We start from the raw sequence: 20,249 nt of genomic DNA on the forward strand, positions 1-20,249 counted from the left end.
GGGCCTATCTGGTTAAGCCAGAGGCAGGCAAAGTCCAGAGGCAGGTTAAGTCCAGGCAGGCAGGGTGTGAAGCTAGGGATGAAGCTGCTCCGGGTTTGGGATCTTGCGGTAGTGACAGTGTGGTCTGGAACCACAGCACAGCTGCAATCCACTGGCCGCACGCTCCGGACAAGGGTGCACAGGCAGCAGATTGTGGTTGTGCCCTGGCTTGGACCACACTCACTTCCACAAGATCCTGGCCCCAGCCCCAGCACAGCTCCACATCCAGCCATGTACCCTGTCGAGCTTCAACTCCGTGAAAACCTTGGCCCTGAGCCATCATGTTACCATCACTGCTGGGGTCTCAATGGAAGCCAGCTGCAGTGACGCAGGCAGGGGTTGATGGGAAATGAAGTCTGGCTGCTGGCTGGATCCACCATTTTGCCCATTCCAGGGTTCAGCTCTAGCAGTTAAGCTCTGGCTACTAGTACAGTTGAGGTGTTGGTGTTTTGCACGAGACCATGGCTCTCCAACCATGATTTAGATCTGAAGCCCTAGATGGACTGAACAGATATAGTGCACCATTTCTGACTGTGCCTGGGCATGAGAGAACATGAATGAATGAAAAGGAGAGGACTAAAGGTAAAGTTGGTCATGATGACATAAAGAAAGAAAGAAAAAGAAATGTATTTTATTTTATGCTGGCCAACTGTCAGAAAACAAGAAACCCTTAATGAATGTGCAATACTTGAAAAATTTTTTGGACTATAATAAATATTTGAAATACATTCTCAATAGAAAGGTTAATCAACCTTTACTTGTTCATCCTTTTTAATTGGTAAAGATTAAGCTGTTAAACGTTTCTTAAAAATTAAGGGCAAGTAATTTGACTTCTTAAAACCTATGCTCTTGAGTATTTTGTACCATATGCTCTTGAGTATTTTGTACCACTGTACAAGTGTTGCAAGTGCCTGGGCTTTCATGATATAGAGTTGACATGTAGACTAGTAATAGAGACAGATGTGACGAGAATACAATCCCTCCTCTTACTTTGCATTTACGAGTATATTGCCATAAGACCTTTTGTTTTTTTCTTCTGTGACATTTTTGAATTGGTAATACTAAAGCAGATCTGTAGGGTTCTATTTTCAAATAGGGATAGGTTTGCTTCCCTTTCATCTGCATGCTAACATGAGATTCAAAGCTTTTCTTCAGGAGAGGTCATTTTAAAGATCTGGTTCTTTAGAACTACAGTACAGTGTAATGATTTGCTTAGCTACCACCTCTGAAAATTCCCCTGCTCCTTTTAATGACTGAGGGCTCAATCTAGGAGTCTATTAAAGACTGACTTCCCACTGACTTTCAGTGAACTTTGGATGATTAACTTAATGCTCCTCTTGTATCAATGTGAACATACCTAGCTTGTTTAAAGGAACAACGATATGCTTGGTTTTTTATGCACCTAGTTATTCTGGAAGTGCTTTATGATGATTACTTATTTGGAGACAGGCTGTGTAAACACAGTGCATGTTGTTTGTACAGTAAATTATCTGCTTGCAAACCTGAGCAAAAGGTTGAAGAGAAGTTCTGGAGTGCAGAATCCACCTCCTCTACACTAGGCAGAGTGATAAGCTGAGGAAGAAGGGTTTCAAGGGACTGTATGAACAATCGGGCACTGTGCTGGTCTGCTTCCTGAGTCTTCAATAGTTTCAGAGAGAGTGCAGCAGTACGCAAGGACCTATGACCTGGACAGTCCCTTGGGGTCTGCTCTTCATCAGCCAGAGAACAGTTGTCTGAGCCTATATCTGAGACATCTGACCTCCCAGAGTCTTTCTCTGCTGCCATGGAGTATTGATCACATGAGTCAAATTCAGTCCTCGAAAGGTCCTGGTCATCAACGCTGAAGTTACTTTCACTATACCTAGATCCATAGGACCGTGTTCTGCAGTCAACTGAAAGGAAATTAGTTATATCTGGGTAAACTATGGTGTGGCTCCTTTGAACAACATCTGGTTGGTCAACTGTTTCTGACTCTGGCTCTTTATACTGAATCTCTCTGCTTTCTTGTCCAGCTGGAGACTGCAGCAAGATTTTTTGGCTTTCAGGATTATCCTCTGGCGTCGTCTGCCCCATATCCCCCTCCAAAGTAGTCTGACCAGTATCTGTGGTAACACTAATGCTGATATCAGGGCTTTTCTCATTTCCCGATTCCCAGGGTGTGTGTTCTGATGACAGAATGCGTCTTTGCCACCTAAAGTCAGCATCGTTGATTTCCATGGAGTCACGGCTTGTCTCAGTTCCATCCCTCAGTTCTTCCAGGCGCCGAAGCAGTAAGTGGACTTGCTCCTCATTAAGGCCTTTCCCTTGGCTTAGTTCATCTAATGCTCCAAGGAAGGCACAGACACAAGACACAGAGGCATAACATGCTTCAATACCTCCTTTAATGCAAGCTTCAGTCATCCCATCCATGATCCTACAATAGAAAAATAAATAAATACAATAGAGGGAAGTTTATTTTGGCTCATGGAACAGATTATTGGAATGAACTAATATTGCTAATATGCAATGTTAAGTTCTCTTTCTAATGAAATAAAGAGACTGTGTAATCACCCTTCTAAATTGTTCATAGGAAAGTAGAACTTGCTGTTCCTTTATAAGGGAACCACAGTTTAAAAAATAACTCACACTAGGGGCTTGTCTACACTGCAAACTATTGCAGAATAAACCAGGGTGTGAACTTAACGTTCAATAGTTATTGTGATTTTAACTCCCTAAACAGACATGCTCATTCCTCAGTCAAGAGTGGGGTCTGGTTAATCCATGTTCATACTGGATTATCTTAGGCACAAAGAAACACTCAGCAAGGGAATAAGAGCAGGGAGTTATTCTATTATAGCTAGCTTGGCTATTTCCTTGTGTAGACAACCCTTAAAAATTGCAAAAAAGCAATCAAAATGAAAGGGATCTTTATTTTGAAAAAGCACCTACATAAAATCACACCTCCTTTCTCAAAAGATCTGCTCCCTGGGCATATTCAGAGCTCAGGCAATATTTATAGGTGTTAGGTGCCTAACATCCATGATCTGCCTAAAGACCTTGGAATGGCCTTGCTGGCTATTAGGTCCTGATCTTGTAACTAATTATGTTGCTGGTTACCTTTTTAAGCATGAATAATCCTGTTGAGGTGAATTATTTTACTCCTAAATCTATAGTTAACCACATAAAAAAAAGTTGCAGGACCAAACCAAAGCATGGATGTACAGTCATGACTCTGAGTACACTGACAGAATAGGGTTTTTTGAAAATTCTAGTAGGAGACCATCCACCTCTTTCTACAGCTTTCAAATATATTTGAAAAGCTGTCCCCGTAGGGACTACAATCAATTTTCATTACATTTTATTCCTTCACAGCTCTGCCCACAAGCCAAATCTAACCCAGGAGGATGGTTCACAGAGTTATTATTTATATACTTTCCTGGGTGGGTGGTTCTTAGCAGCTTTTTTAAAACTGTGCACACTTGAAAGAGAAGCCAAAGGAGGAAACAAAAACATACAGTTTGAGAAGATCCAGATGCGACTTCCTCTTTGAGACGGATCTCTTTCTGGAGTCTGGCTCAGAAGAGCAGGGCCCTGCTAAATCACAGAGGCGCCGAGGACTACCTACTATCTAAAAGAAAAGAAAGTGCAAATTACTAAAGGACTAGCTAAACATTATACAGCTAAAACAGTGTCACTGTTTTATGAAGTCATCTGGTTAAAGGAGAAGCTGAGCTATTAATACTGTAAATTGTCACAGTAAAAGAAAACGGATGATATTTCATTTATTATTTCTTCCTCCAAAAGGGAAGATCTAGGGAAACAGTATAGGTAGTAATATACAGAATGTTCTAAGGGCTTTAAACTGTTCAAAACACACTTCACTTGACTTTTTTTTTTAAATACCCAACAGTTTAATTCCTGAGTATAAAGAGACATCTTGAATAATGTAACATACTGGTAAAGGGATGGAGGGCTCTTTTGTTGAATCGTTCATTTATTAGGTGCTAGGATCTTGCACCTAATGGTAGAGTAATTACCAGTTCAGAGCAGTAGGTGGTAGCTGTTCTTAATTGTGTAAGAATTAAGAGGTGATGATACACCTCTGGAAAGGGAAGGTGATAACGGGATGGAAATCTCCTCCAGGAAGAAACCTTCATAATGAATTGCATAGTGTTTAAAAACTTCTTTACACCAAGAAGGTGCTCCATTTTGTGAGAGAAAACCCTTAGGCTAAAATGCATTGCATTAAAAAATATACAGATGTTTGCCTTCTTGAAACTGTTATTATGCAATGTGCGAAAAGGAGGCTGCACGTATAAAGTAAGGGGTACGGAGTAATCCCAAAGGTAGTGTCTGATATTGGCCACAGGTCTAAGAAGTACCACCAAAATGCTAAGTGGCTCTTCAGTTCTTCTGCTGACACTGGTACTGGGCTGCTAGCCAGAAGAGATTGGAGCCAGCACGGTCCAAAAGCTGATAGTTACCAATACCTTGCATCTATTCTAAAGAACCTCAAGGAGACTGTAAGCCAAAAAATTGGCAATGTATCGAAACATAATAAGCCCATCTTAACTCCCTGAGTCAAGATGTTAGGTTGTCTGCCTCCTTCTAGCAAAAAAAAAAGGATGGAGAAGTTGGGAATGGAATACTGGAGAAGCTGGGAATGGAATCATCTTACTCCATATCACCCAGCAGAGCTGTCATGTCTCAGCCATAAGATCTGCTCCAAACAGAACAGCAGCATGCTCATTTCCAGTGTTGCCATGACAGCTGGGGTGATGAAGAAAAATATAGATGAGAGAGGAATAGTCTCTGCTGAGTAAATAAATTTGACAGTGCGGTTTTAAATTGAAATGGTTATATGCTCAAAGGATTATTGTGATATCAAAGTGGCTAACATGTCACTGGAATTCTGTGCACATCTTTATAAATATTCACCATCCATAAATGTTTTACTCCACTGGCTTTTTGCTTGAATTTGTTCCTATGATTATCTTACCTCTTTCATGATCTTAATGGCTTCCACACGGTGCTGGGGTGGAGGATAAAGTAACATACGGTGATAAAGAGACTGTAGCACAGGTTTCATGGATTCCACTGACCCTACCAGTCGAACCAGCTCTGCTGCAATGTAGTAAATGGTCCGGGCAACAGGTCCACTGAGGGCAGGGGCTGTGGAAGAGCAACCGGACCCCCGGCCGTGATCTGAGACCCCAGAGGAAGGTGAATCAGTTTCAAGACTGACGCTACTGTGAGCAGAAGTAATTGTTTTGTCATGGACTGGATTACCCAGTATTACTATGAGGGCTGGACACAGTTGCTTCCTGGGGAAAGAGAAAAAGCAGGAGGTGAAAACTCGGAAAAATAAATCTCACCGGAACAGCCTGAAAATAGTTTGCAATTAAAAAGGTTATATATATTGTGGTTTACATGACCAATGACAATGGCTGAACAAAGAAACTCTATAGGATATAATCCAGGGGCGGGGAATTATTTTGGGTGGAGGACCACTTACTGAGTTTTGGCAAGCCATCAAGGGCCACATGATAGGCAGCCAGGGGCAGATAAATATTAATTTCCTACATTTTTTAGGGGCCCCATGGGCCAGACAGAATGGCCTGGTGGGCCACATTTTGCCCACTCCTGATATAATCTTTCAACCCCATTCTTCAATAGGCATGCATCTCTAGAGTTGCTCTGGGATGCTTTTTTTTTTAAGAATGCACTGCACATACAGGTTAGTACTGATGTGTACCACAGTCCTTTACTGGATAAGAAGCCAGCCCTGCTGCTGTGTGGGTGACTGTCATTCTCCAGTGGCTCCAAACAACAAAGGATATAAACTCCAAAATTGTGATAGCCAAGACAGATTGAGCTCATTTGGCAGAAAGTCTGTGGATTTTAAGTACCCTGGCTGAAGGCTCTGGGTTATATACCCTTGCTTATGGCAAGTGTATGCAGTTCAGCTGGTGGGCAGGTATTTCTTGTTGCTAGCTATGAATGCATTAGTATTTTGGAAACTAAAAATGCAATCACTCTCTATTTCCAGTACACACATCCATGCATTTCAACTTTACGTGCACCATGACATTATAGCCCCAACTATGTTTGCTTATAACCTCAATCATTTCTTCTGCTTGCTAGCCATTATGTACAGGTTTATCACTCCTGCCCTTTCTATCTTGATTTACTTCTTATGGTCCAATAATTCATGAGTTGCATCAGAATAACATCCACTTTTTGATCCAAACCTGTGCAAACCGGTGGCTCATCAGCAAATGTAGTACAGAAGATAAAATAAATGATGTCACAATAGAAAAGAAATACATGAGTACAGCAAAGGCTATCCTGTTTTCTCAGGGATTTTTATCCCAGCCTAATATATTTAATGCTTCACTTAACAAGATGCCTGCCAAACCAGCTAAGGTTTCTGAAGTCACAGCAGAAAATATAGCCTTAAATGTAATAGTTCACATAATGACTCTAAGGTTATTACATTTTTTTTTCCAATAGAGTACTTTGCTCATGAAAGGTGTCTGACTGGTTATATTAGAAACCAAAGCCCTCTGCTGGAGAAGTGAGAGGTCAGGAAACAACTGCAACAGCTTTGCCACAAGTCTCAATTTATCAATCTGCCTCAAACAACCTGCAGCAGCTGTCCTGAGAGGTCAAAAGGCAGTTCAGCTTTAGCCCTTTATTTTTCAGTTGAGCTTAAGGATGTCAGTCATGATGACCAGTTTGGGGAAGCAGGTAACAGCAACTAAATGAAGCAAAACTATCAACATCTGTTCACATCTATGCCAAACTATAAATATAACTGCCATTTTGCATGTCAAATGTTCTATGCTTCTAGGCTTGTCTTTAAAACTCCATCTAGATGAAAATACAAGAGGTTTTCCCAAGAAGGATTTCAGGACTAACAATTCAGAGCCTTCAAGACTCATTAACCAGCAGCATTTTCCTTTCAAATGGAAGCACCTTAGGACAATAAGCTACCTGTCACTCAAAGAAACCAGCCTCAAAGGCTTGTAAACAAACACTGAATGAAGGAAGGAAAGCCACTGAGCAGTCACCAGGTGGGAACATGGAGACTGAAGCTTCAGAAAAAGGAAGGCAGTCTCACTGGCCAGTTCAAAAAGAAGAAGAAAGAAAAAAAAAAAAAAATCAAAAGATAAATCATTTAGGAGGACAAGAGAGTCTTAGAAAATTGTAAGGAACAAGCCAAATAAGGTGGCTTTGGTTATTTCCATAGAGCTGTTTCTCACACTTTGTCATAGAGAAAGTATGCCCGAGATAAAAAAAAAAAATCTTCTCATCCCCTTATTGGGGAAAACAGGGTTTCAGACTTAATGGGAGAAGCAAGAGCTACTGGAGAGGTATGGGACAGCCAGCACTATCTTGAGGGATTAGGCACTTGGGGCATCTTTACAAGTGCTCCAGAGTGGGGGGAGTGCATTTTAATTAGAGCAGCTCTAGGGAGCCACTCTAATGAAAATGCCTGCAGCATCTCGTGTATTCAGCATCCAACGCTTCAAAATGGTGGTGAAGGGGCTTTAACTAAAGCTTGTTTGATGAGCTTTAGTTAAAGCACCCCCGCCACCATTTTGGCATATGGGGGCACTGAATACACATGATGCCAAGGCTGCTGGAGCATTCCAATTACAGCACTCCAGAAGACTCAATTAATCCAGTTTTGAATCCAGACTCAATTAATCAAGTCTGCTCTGACTCATTCTAATTAGAACTTGTCTGAGCAGGTGTCAAGCATGTGCATAGGTGCCCTTGGATAGCAGAGTCCCATCTTTTATAAAGAGGTGCAGGACAAAGGGTCTTCACCTACTGCGCATCTAATGGCCATGACCATGAACCTTTCTCTAGTCCCAGCCAGTCTAAGAATGTGTAATCCAAGTATTCAAGCACAGCTTATCCAAAGTTGTTACAGCTTGATAATAAACTTTCAGTGCCAAGCCTGGATTCAAACCAATGACAAGTTCTATGTAAATCCATTACCATCCAACTCCACCATAATGCCTTTTAAATGTTTGTATAGCAAGGACAGCCTCAAGCAAAAAAATATAGGTATTCAAATTTGTTTTATTTTCTGAAATTTCTCTCCTGCCTACAACTATTATACAACATAGTTACAGCATGTAACAAGAAGGATCCTTTTGTGCCACTTGGTGTAACTGGTGCCACACTGTGTAAGCATGGAAAATAATTTCCAGGACAAACTTTACTCTGAGAGGAATAACTTCTTTGCAACCAACAACATCCATAGTATTAAGTGTACTTCTTTCGACTGTTTCTACCATCTGCAAATACTGTGTGTGTTAGCAGATTACGAGGACCCAATGCTTCGCAATTTATCACTCAAAGTATTGGATATAGTGTATTCCACAGCGAGGGCAGAGCATAATTTCCCACTGCATGATTTGTTTTAGGTTTCCTCTAGTTTTTTCTTTTCTTTTTTTTGTAAATAAAAAGCAAAAACCTAGAACATTTATAATTGCCAAGCTCTGGTCCACTTTATAAATGGGGGAATGAAATGTGTGTACTTACCAAATGAGGTCAGTAAATCCTTTGTGGTGGTGCATGCTGGGAGATGAACTATTTAACATGGAGAGAATGCATTCAAGGTACAGGAGCTGCAGTTGCTGATTCTCACTGTCAAACAGAAACAAAGACTGTTCCTCAAGGATGAAAAAGATTTACAAGATCTGTTTATTATTCCTTTTGGAGAACTCCACTAGTTCATGTGCCCATTATCCTATAATTTACTGCACAGCATTATTCTGCATCTGCCTCAAAATGGTATAGATTTCCAATTGTATAATCCCCTTTATCATCCTATTTACTTTGTTTTTAATGACATTCAGTAAAAACAGGCAACAGGGAAAGCAGGGAATTAGTTCATCACATTTAACTATGAGAAATAAGAGAAAAAACATCTACCAAGAAAAAAAGAAGAGATAAGATGGATGCAATTATTGAAATTAAATTTGACAGAGAAAAAACAGTTCTTGTACAAATATGAAGAATTCTTTTCAAACCCCTGTAAAGTTTTTAACATTTTCTTCATGCAAACTAAAGAATGTTCAGTGTTCTTATCTTAATTCTTCCTATCAAACAGATATGTTATCATTCTCTGAAATTTTTTTCCCATCCAGACTTCTGAAAGGCAGCCATTATAGCGAACTCAGCAAAATCTCTAGTCCATAAAAGCCATCCTGTTGGGGTGGAGTGGGGGGAATCATGTGACCACATTAAGTTTGGATGGGGATGACCCTGCCTTGGACAGGAGGTTGGATTGGATGGCATCTGGGGTTCCCTTCTGGCCCTGCTTTTTTGCGATTATTACATGTGACTTTTTTTTTGGAGGGGGGGCGGAGTCAGTAAACTGCAATCACTAGTGTGAAGACAGAAACAGAGTAGTGAGAGAAGGGGCCTCCAGAGGTCATCTAGTCCAACCCCCTGCCAGAGATAGGATCATTTCTATTCAAGTCATCCTATACAAATCTATAATTTAACCTCTGAGCAAAATTAGTTATCCCAGACACAACACAAGGACATTTACAGGCTAAGCAGGGGAACCAGGACAGCCAACATCTTGCTGCTGCAAAGGTGTTAAAATACACTCAAGAGATCCCAGGCTTCATTGTTTCAAGGTCATGGGAGTTGTAACTAACATTCATCTCCCTTAACCCTCTCTCAGCACCCACAGCCTTGCTACACTGAAAGGCAAAAACCAATATGCCTGCAATTAAGAACACTGTGTTAAAGTAATTACCAGGTTAGGCGATTAGATCAGACAGTATAATAAATCAAAGCTTCTCCTCACTGACCTAAAGGCTGCTCAGGACAAGGCTCTTGGATGGGCTGTTTATGGAGGGGATGCCACTGTTAGTGCTAAATGAGGAATAACAGCTCTCCAACCTCCCTCCTCTTAAAAATTACTAAAGTAAGTCTTTAACAAACCTTTCCTGAATGAAATCAGAATAATTCACTATGCTTCTCTGTTAATTAAAAGACCCCAAGAATATTGGTCCAGCATTACAAATCAGTGCCTGTATGCTAGATGGACATATTGTTGCAGTAAATCGGGGCTCACTGAGTATTTTAGGTTCTATTTATTTCTTACTGTGCCTTGCTACAATAAGCATTCATCTGTTTTGATTCAGTGCACATTCTGCTGATTTAGGATTGAGACAAACTTCTCAATGAGCCTCTTTCATCAATTTCAAAAACAAAAACAAGAAATCCTATCAAATAGTTTACCTTTGATAATTCACCTACAGTGATTATGTAAGAGTAAAACTGTCCATCAGACAACAATTGGTTTAAATTTTAGCATTCAGACAAATGGCCAGTTTTACTTTCAGAAGCTCCTCATGAAACTGAAGGGACATTATATTTTGAGCACATAGTTTTGGAGACCTATATTTCTGCCCCATCAGTTGCATGCATCTTTACAAAAGGACTTGCAGGAAAACCTAGGAGTGGGTTGTTATGTTCCCACGTTCTTACACAGATCAATGTTTCTCCACTCATTCTAATTTGTGCTCTAATTTGCAGCTTGGAAAATAGCTTCCGACAACTTTCTTTTCATTCAAAGCATAGTCTTTGTAACAGAGAAAGGCGTAACTGGTAAAAGCTTGGTTTTAATGATTTTTTTTTCTCAAAATCTCCTTTAAATCTTCAGAGAGATAACAGTTCGTCATATTTAGATATCTGTAGTCATCACTCTACAAATGTTTTTTCTACTTTTGTTTTGGATTCATTTCCTCAAAGTTGTTTTGGGCTTTTTTCTGATTGATTAGTTAGTAGCACATTAATAGGATTGTGCTAAAATACCAGTTTTATGGGGTTTTGTATTCATTTTTTAAATCAAAGTTTATTTATGTGCACTGATAATGGGACTGTATGCAACTGAGGCAAATATATATTGTTCTTTATTTTGTAATATGTTCAGAATAGTAACATGATGGTAGTTTTAGCACTGAAACAGACAACCTTTTATATACTTTAGGATGAAAACTGGTAATTGGCGGAGCAACAAGTTCCCAGCATCACAAGTTAGCTCCCAGTCTTGCAAAGTGAAACATGTCAGTTCATTTTTCTGTTTGGTGAGCAAAAATCTAGCTGTACTGAAGTCAGTAGCAAGGGTCCTGTTCTCAGCAGGACATGACTACTCATGATATGGAAAGTTAAACATGTAGCTCAGAGGTGATGCCTAGAAAGTGGTATTTAGAGGTTTGCTTTTGGGAACAGGCTTATAGGTAAAGTATATATGCAACAGAATAATAGTCCAGGGCAACAGCAAGGGTTAATCAATTTCTAAAAAGTCAGTCTGTAAGTTTATCCAAGGCCTGCTGTGTCTACCACAAGCAGGCAGCGAGCAGGCACAGACCGGGAAATTAAAGACATGTACCACACTGTTCCATAACATAACATAAGGTGGAACCAGATCACAGGGCCCAAGTGCAGAGCCCTTGGTTTTGGGGGAACAGACCAAATTAGGAGGGTACCAGGAAAGCTCAAATTAGGATGTATACATGTGATGGGCTTGTGAAACAAAGGATTATGCTGACAGGCCAGAAGTGGACAGTATGACAACAACAGCAAGACCAATCAGTGATGGCCAGAGATGAAAAGTCATCGCAGAATGAGGAAAGATACAAAAGGAGGGATTTCAGAGCAGCAAAGGGTCCCTGAGAGGGGAACCTGAGGCTACCATGGACAGAGGGCACACCATGAACCTGTCTTATCTACCCAACTGCAGGTGGATGAGAGTGGGATGAGGGCAGGGTGGGTGCAGGGGGTGCAGGCGGAGGAAGGTGGGAAAATGGGCCTCAGACTCCGACCTCCAGGTTGCTGACATCTGACATTCAAGAGAGAACCTCAGGGTGAAGCTCGCATACTGGCCAGACATACCTTGACTCTGATGAGAGCTCTAGGACTGGTAAATACAGAGTTGTTTATATAACTTATCTGCTGTCACTGCATATCAATAAAATTTGACTACTATCAAATGGAAAGGTCATGGTCAGTCTGAGGTTTTTGGGTCTGCCTGGAACAAGGTATCTGGCATGGGAGATTGGCGCCACCTTAGTCAAGGGGGGCACATGGGGTTCCCCAGCAGCAGAAGTCAGGGAAGTGGCTGTAGCGCCAACAAGAGGTATCATAAATACAGTACGAACAAGAGGTATCCAACTCATTCAGCCCCATAGACCAGATGAGGAGCACGAGGCCAATTCTTGAGGGCCGATCAGGTTCACAGACTGGCCCCATGCACTGGATCTAGAACTCGGGACCAGTCCAGTGAGAGTACACATGTAACGTGCACCTGACTGGCTGTGTGCCCCATGTGTGCTGGCTTTAGCCCTACATGAAACAGACTGGTTCTTTGTACAACATGCACTAACTATGTGGTACCGGGACATGGCATGCAGGGCCGCTCTGAGCCCCATAGGCAGCACCATGGGCCTAATGATAGGGTTCCATGGGGCAGATCAGTTTCAGTCAGAAATAGACCTATTTTTCAATCAGCAAATCAACGAAATCACATCTCTTTTCTTGGAACTGGAATGCGTTTAGAAATGAAACCAAATGCAAACCATCTGATGCTGAGGGTGCAAGTACTTTTATTACAGAAACAGAAAGTATTATTTATAGTTAAAATTAATTCTCATGCTAATATTACCTTCTAAAATGCCCCGTAACAAAATTTCAAAACAACAGTGGCAATATTTTCTGAACTAATTCAGCCCTTCTTGTCCTTTGGGAGCATCATTGTTAGGAAATTGAAAGAAAAGCACTGCAGACAGAAGACACTGACCATACAATTCTTAAAGCAGCTGCTCAGTCCTGTTAGTGTATATGAGGTAATGCGCACAAGTCAAACTATTGACTTGACTAAAGGCTCCAGGATAAAAAGGAAGCCTTTTCAGTAAATCACAGACTACTTGGCCACACTTAGTCTTCAAGTGAAGTGCTCCTCATGCATGCCCCACATGTCCAAAAGGACCCATGGTTCCACAGACACATGGCTCTGGATCACCTCAAATAAGGGCCCTGTATAAATTAACATAATGAGGCCATATGAACCACACGGCAAGACTCTTTTCTGCGTACCTCAATTTCTTCATCTGTAAAATGGGGAGAACAGTTGCTTACTTCATAAAATCTGTTTTCAGATCTTTGATGGAAAAGTGGTATATAGAGGGCAAGTTGTATTTTATACAGATTTACCAAATACTGGATAAACTAAGGAATACTAAGTAACATCAAAAATATTATTAAAGATCATTGGGCCAGATTCTTAGTTTGTACTGACCAGCATAGGCCAATGGGTTTCTGTGATATGCAACAACTAACAAGGACAAACCACTTAAAACTAAAACATATGATGTAAAAAATCACGGACATTTAAAAAGGTGATATTAAAATTAAAGTCATGATGTTTAAACCAGCAGAGAATCTGAACCAGTATTCAGATATAGATCATATTATGGTGTTTTGATGCAATATAAACGCCTTATTGTATACAAGTATTGTACATATATATTGCCATAATGTCAATGTATGCCATTTTCAAGTTATTGGAGTTGTTATAGCTAAACTAACAGTTACCTTAGAAAATACCTGTAATATTTTAATAATACTACAAGTTGGCAAATGACTTGTAAATGGTAAATATCTGCTTTCTAATACTAGAAAGTCCTACCATATTTTCTAATATATAAAACATGGCTTTTCACACCAAAATGGGCTCTCAAAGTAAAGTACATCTTATACAATAAAGCTGAGGAAGTTAAAAACAAACAAAAAACAAACCCGGTCAACAAAACAGATAATTGAAATTAGATACTGGCTCCTTGAAGACAAATCTAGAGACACTGATAAGAGGCTGCAGGCTGGTGGGGCAGAAGGGGCCGGGGGAGTGGGTGGAGGGGGGAGCTTATGAAGGGAAAGAACTGTAGCAATCTAAACAGACCCTTAAGGGCTGACCCTCCAGGACCAGGCACGGAAAGCTGTGGGATATACTGTAAAAGCACAATTTTAATAATTTTTTAGGGGGCTCATCTTATATAACAGTACATCATGTACACAGAGAATACAATATTCTGATGTAGTTTAATAGTAGGTCACTGAACAGTAGTGTTGTTATGATATTTGGTTTTTTTCACTTTTGTGGATGTGTTCCTTATGCACAGCATTTCTAGGAAGGAAACATTTCCCTTTACCTGATGTGTGCTGCTACTGTATGGAACAGCACAAAGCAATAAAGGTTCCTGCTAACAATAAAGGTTGCTGCCATGAAGGTAATACTGTTGCTTACTTGAGGCTGTATAGCAAAAATTGTGTGGGTGTTTAAAATCAGTTTCTCATTGCAAACACTGGCTGAATTAATACAGAATTATCAATCTGCTAGAGACACAGGATTCCTCTGACAAGTAATTATGCAACAAATGATTTTGCTCTGTTAATCTAGAATTAAGCCAGAATCATCATATGCAAGTAACCATATAGATAACAGATGCCCCACTTACTTTATGACAGCTTGGAGTTTCTCACAGAGCACAGTGAGGACTGACACAACATCATCACAAAGGGACTCTACTGTAGAACCTCAAAAAGGATGGACAAAGATCATTAAGTATGGCATTAAATAGTGGCTTTGACTGGACAAATGCATCTCCCTAAGGATGTTCAAATGTCACCCAAATACACTTATGCAAGTTTTGGGCCTTGACAGTAATTCAAGCAGTAAGAAAAAAATATTAATTGGCTCCAGTGACTTCTGTATGGTATCTGAGTATCTGCAAATTTACTTGGATATGCTTTTTCCTGTGGTTTGTTTCTGTGCTGGTCTTCTGAACCACCAGAAATGTATGTAGAAGTGGGAGGCTCTGAAACTTCAGAGGAACTATGTACATAAGACCAAAGGTCTGTATGGAATCAGTGGAGTCCACATGGGGTACTATAGTCTTCCCACACAGATCTGATTACAGGATCAGGATCCAGAAGAGTTTCTAGCAACCAGGCAAGTAGTGAAGACAGACTCCTGAGGAAACTGTTTAAAACTGTTGCTATAGTGGGATGAAGGTGTGACTCATTCACAACCCCCTTCTAACTGAACTATGTCTCAGGACTGGCAAAATTTATGACAAATCACAGAAGCTATTATATATTGGTTAAATCATCTAACTGCCCAGCAGGTAAGAAACTGCGTGCCCATCTCCAACCTTCTTCTAGTATCTGAAGAAAAAGGCCTTAGAACATTGTTCAAATGTTTGGAGGGAAACCCACTTCACTGAAACACTTAAGATTGCAGAGATAGTATCTTATAATAAATAATTCTTGCTTTCCTGTATGCACTACTGTTCAGATGGTACAGATGAAGGTGTGATTAAAAATGTTGTAAGCTATCAAAGATCCGAAGACAATGGTCAGTTCTGAAACTAATTGAAACCATTAATGGGGTACGAGCCACCGATAATATAATTAATGATATGATTCTGTAGAGTTGTACTGTCAAACTTGTTTGGTCCTCAACGCTGGATCCAGATTGTGGAGCTCTTTGTGGACTAGATCCAAACCCATCTCTGGTAGCATGCCAAGCAGCGATAGTGTTAATCAACAAGAGTACCTGAACTGCTGTGTTGGCTCAGAAGGCTGTAGAAATTAACACAGTGGTTGTTCACCCCGTTGCCACCAAAACAAGTCTCCAAGGGGGCTCAGTAATCCAGAATGAAAAGACAGCGTGTTAACCCATGTAGCCCCGTGAGGTGCTGGGTCAGCTCAGGGAGCCATGAAGATTTACTCCTGCCACTACTGACCTCACCCCTATATACCAAGCCCCACCAGGAGCCTAGCAGGCTGGATGACACGACTCTAACTGACATCCTTGTCATAAAGGGTGTAATCACTGTGACAATGGGGAATTTGGTAACAGTGCAAGGATTCAATGAATGTGAAGAAATAAGGGAGAAGAACCTTTTTTTAGTCTTTAAATTAAGTGGCACAGATACCTTGACTCCTGAACTCCTGCAGAACTTCGTGATTTCCAGTTACCTGCTGTTGAAAGAAGAGAATTAGTACAAGTGAAAAAAAATTGTAGGAATATCCAGCATACAAAAGGACTAAGAATTAACATGTAAAAGTCTTAAATTTGGGGTTATTCTCAGGAAAGAGATGCAAGAATGACATCTTTTCTCTCAACATACTTATTTCTTTGTGTCAAGGTCACATATGTATTTCTTGTAAAAAACATTCAAAAATCCAACTTTTAAAAGTGATTAAAATTTAGGTGCCAAATTCCTGGTGAAAATAATTGGGACATAAGCTCCCAAGCTCCACAGCCTTAAAAATTTAGGCACCCAACTGATTTTAGCTGGTGCCTTCAAAACACACGTGTGCCCCAAATATTTATGTCCTGGTTACTTTCAATAGGACTTAGCTCCTAAGTCAGTTTGGTACTCTTGGAAAAAAAAAATGCACCCCTTGATTTCTGTTAACACTGTAAACACAGTATAACACAGTGCAGGGTTCTTGAAGTCCCTTTCAACCCTTATTTTCTGTGATTCTATGATTCTTCCCTGGATTACGAAGAACTCATGGAAGACTCAGTTGAACTCCTGTCAGCCTCATCAGTTGCCAGGAGCTACATACAACCTACAAAATGTCTATAAGTGAGGGTATAAGAACAGAAAGTATGCAACTTAGTTGTCAGTTTTCCATAGAATCAGTGGAGCTACCGCTTAGGAAAACAGCATAAAATTACATTTTAAGAAAGTCTTTTGACTTATAAACTAGCCACACTTGATACAGAGAATACAAATAAATATATACAGACTCATTTTTGCAGCTATTCTACAGGATAAAACTAGACTAAAATTTCTGATTATTTAACCAGAAACTGAATCACTAAATTCACAAATGCTTTAAGAATATTTTTTAAAAAGCACATTTGCAAACAAACAAAAAACAGCCTCACAAACAAAGCCAAAACATTTCTTAATTAATCTGTAAAATAGTGCTAACAAGGGCAAAAAGGGCCAAGATGATTTCAAAATTGTACAGAAGTGCTTACAATCCCATCTGGGTAATATATTAAACCTCTACCCTTTGAGGTTTTTAAGGCTCAGCTAAACAAAGCCTTGGCTAGGATGATCTAGTTGGGGATGGTCCTGTTTTGAGCAGGCGGTTGGACTAGGTAACTTCCCTAAGTCTTTTCCAACCCTTATTTTCTATGATTCTATGATTAAAGAGTACTGCAAACAGCTGTCATGCAGAGCAGGGCTGTCCAACTTCCAAATGACTGGGAGCCACACAGCACATGGGCCATGTCAGCAGGGAAATACATGGCACATGGGAAAGAAATGGGGTTCTTTGGATCACACACCCTGGCCCTCACCCTTGGCTCCCCCGGTACACCACACTATGGCCACCACACCCCTGAAGTACTAGCAAGAAACAGGAACTAGAGGAAGGACAAGGAGCTGGAGATCCTGGCTGCTGCAGCTGGAATGGTGGGGAAGCAGTGGCTGAATGGGAGCCCGGGGACCACAAATTAACCTCACGATGAACCTCATGCAGTTCTCAGGCTGACAGTTGGACAGCCCTGCAACAGAGTTCAGATATTCCAGTTATTTTTTTGTCAATGAGCCAGACGGTTAAAAAGCCCTCCAGCTAAATCATGTCATTCGTTTGCTTCAATCTTCTCATTAAAATCATAAATATGTCAGCTATAGTTTCAACAGCTGAGTATTTGTTCTGTATGTGCAATGATTATTATGCAAGAACTTCAGTGCAAGAACAATTTTGCCTGGACCTCAGAATGATGAACAAAAACAGTAAGCAAGAGAAAAGCAAGAGAAAAGGAAGCAAGGTCAAGGCAATCTAACAGCAGCACAATGCCTTTCCTGCAAAACAAAACACTAAGCCTGTCTGCCGGAGGAAAAGATTGAACAACACGAAGGTTCTGGCTCTGATGGAGTGTTTGCTTGGACAGCAGACTAAGCCTCATAAGAGAGATGGTTTTAAAACAGTAGTCATGTTGGAACACTCAACTGAAGCCATAAGGTACAGCCAATAGCCATGGTATGCTGCATACAGAGACACCTGTGAAACACTCCACCATCTGCTTATAAAGGAAGAACTCACTGTGTTCTCTTGCTTTTGCCGGAGCTGTAAAGTCAGGTCACTTAACATTTGGCTGAGGGTTGCGCGCACAGCAGTGTTAATACTCCGCTGGTGACAGCTAGACACATATGTTTCAATGCAAACCTGATTAGGAAGCAAGAAAACAGCACATAGATAAGAAATTAAAGTTATAAATAACCAATCCTGGATTAAAATCAAACTCTCATCTATGCCAAAGATTTACTAGTTTGTGGGGGCCAAAACATTTTCAGCAATGTGAATAGCCAAAAATCAATTAAACATCAATAAGCAGCAGAAAATATGGCAGGTTACTGAAGTTTTATTTCTCTTAAAGTAGCATAAATTTTGGTTTTAAACTTTGGTGCTCTGGCATTTGCTTTACATAGTGCATATTTCTTAAATATTAGTCGTATTGTTTAATTCCAGTGACATTGTCATGACACCAACAAGGACCAAATAAATCGGTATAGATCATCATTCTAAACTCAGCTTCCAAAATATAAAAAAAAAAAAAAATCACATTTTCAGCTGAGGCACAAAACCTTTTTTAATTATGTTGTGTCAATTATCATTGAAATGGGTTTTTGTATAAATTTCAAATGGCTCCTGTTATTAAGAAGCAACTGGCATCTCAGTTTACTATACATCATGATTTTAGCTTATTTTTGTTAGTATCCAAAGGTTTTCAGGTGCCCATAAATGGAGAAAAATATTGTTATTGTTAATGTTGAGCAGTGTGTCAATTCTAAGTCTGTCTTTAGTTGCTCAGACCCTTTCCTTCAGGGATGAAATTTTTCATACTTGATATATGCCCAAAGGTGATATTTTGTGGACACAACAAATTGCAATACAACTTGAATCCTGTGGGTGGGGATGGTGCCAACTGCAGTATCCTTTATAAGATTCATTTTCAGAAAAGTGTCTCTCCAAAAACATTATTAATTACTGTGCTGTCATTTTTGATGCAGGGTCTCTGGTTTGATTATGAAGTAATTAGTGCCTCCTATTGGGACCAGATTATTGAACAGACTCCTATCGATAATAGGAATAACGGTCACAAGCTGGCAGAGGGTAGATTTAGGCTAGATATCAGGAGGCGCTATTTCACAATCAGGGTGGCTAGGATCTGGAACCAACTTCCAAGAGAAGTGGTGCTGGCTCCTACCCTGGAGGTCTTTAAGATAAAGCTAGACAGTCACCTTGCTGGGGTCATTTGACCCCAGTACTCTTTCCTGCCATGGCAGCGGGTCAGACTTGATGATCTGCTCAGCTCCCTTCCGACCCTAGAAACTATGAATAAACTGTGATCCAAAGAAGCAACTCCACTATCTTTGGTCTACAGCAAGTTCTCCAATTCTGCTTATGCACAGCTGTTATGCATATAGGCTTAGTCCCTGTTTTTGTAATATTTGGATATTCTTCAAGCAGCCACCATTCAGGTGCGTAAGGGTTACATTCATTTTGAGGAATAACAACTTCCTTGAAAATCACTACTCTGTGTGTGTGTTTTCATATTCATTCATGCCTGTAAGCAGACTTTTTGGAGAGAGACCATGTTCTAAAAAGGCCAAGGAGAGGAACAAAAGATTGAAAAGGGTCTCCTGGGCTACTGAGTCCCCAATGATGATACCTTGTGAAAAGCCATTGGTGAAGGGACACCAGTAAAAATGCGAGAGCACAGGGCATTGAAGAGGTGAGCAATGGACACTTTGATCATTTCATGCATTCGGGGACTTCCAGCTTTATGACAGGCAAAACACAACTAAGAAAGCAAAACACAGTGGGTTAGACAAAGTAACACAATGAGTTCAACAAGGCAAACTCCCACCATGCATGCCTTAATGAATAAAAGATAATCATGAGCATGAAATAACCTTTCATGCTGGAGCCTGGCAGATAGTAAATCTATGGTAAGTAACAAGATACAGCAACATTTACTGTACCTTCAATACAAATAATAGCTAAGCCATGTACCCAGCGGTCTTCACAAATATAACCCCTTCACAGGATTGCAGCAAAATGAAGAGGCAATACTATCCCAAAGTTATGGGCAAGAAGATAAGGAA

At 40.3% G+C, this 20,249-nt stretch overlaps 1 protein-coding gene across 5 annotated transcripts in view; it reads right to left on the reverse strand.

Annotated features, from left to right (window-relative positions):
- Nucleotides 1-20,249, reverse strand: part of ARFGEF3 (ARFGEF family member 3) — a 153,692-nt gene that overhangs the window by 59,124 nt on the left and 74,319 nt on the right. For 3 of the 5 annotated variants that reach the window (XM_019550180.1, XM_019550179.1, XM_019550177.1), the window contains exons 4-10: nucleotides 18,184-18,306; nucleotides 16,050-16,095; nucleotides 14,568-14,646; nucleotides 8,578-8,682; nucleotides 5,018-5,342; nucleotides 3,534-3,646; nucleotides 1,542-2,452 (exon numbers count right to left, since the gene is read on the reverse strand). In XM_019550180.1, coding sequence (XP_019405725.1) covers nucleotides 1,542-2,452; nucleotides 3,534-3,646; nucleotides 5,018-5,342; nucleotides 8,578-8,682; nucleotides 14,568-14,646; nucleotides 16,050-16,095; nucleotides 18,184-18,306 — 1,702 coding nt within the window. The remainder of the gene's footprint in view (nucleotides 1-1,541; nucleotides 2,453-3,533; nucleotides 3,647-5,017; nucleotides 5,343-8,577; nucleotides 8,683-14,567; nucleotides 14,647-16,049; nucleotides 16,096-18,183; nucleotides 18,307-20,249) is intronic. The other 2 variants (XM_019550181.1, XM_019550178.1) reach the window with 1 other exon arrangement.

The sequence above is a fragment of the Crocodylus porosus genome, unplaced genomic scaffold (genome assembly GCF_001723895.1).
Source record: "Crocodylus porosus isolate Cpor-Errol unplaced genomic scaffold, CroPor_comp1, whole genome shotgun sequence".
Taxonomy (NCBI): Eukaryota; Metazoa; Chordata; order Crocodylia; family Crocodylidae; genus Crocodylus; species Crocodylus porosus.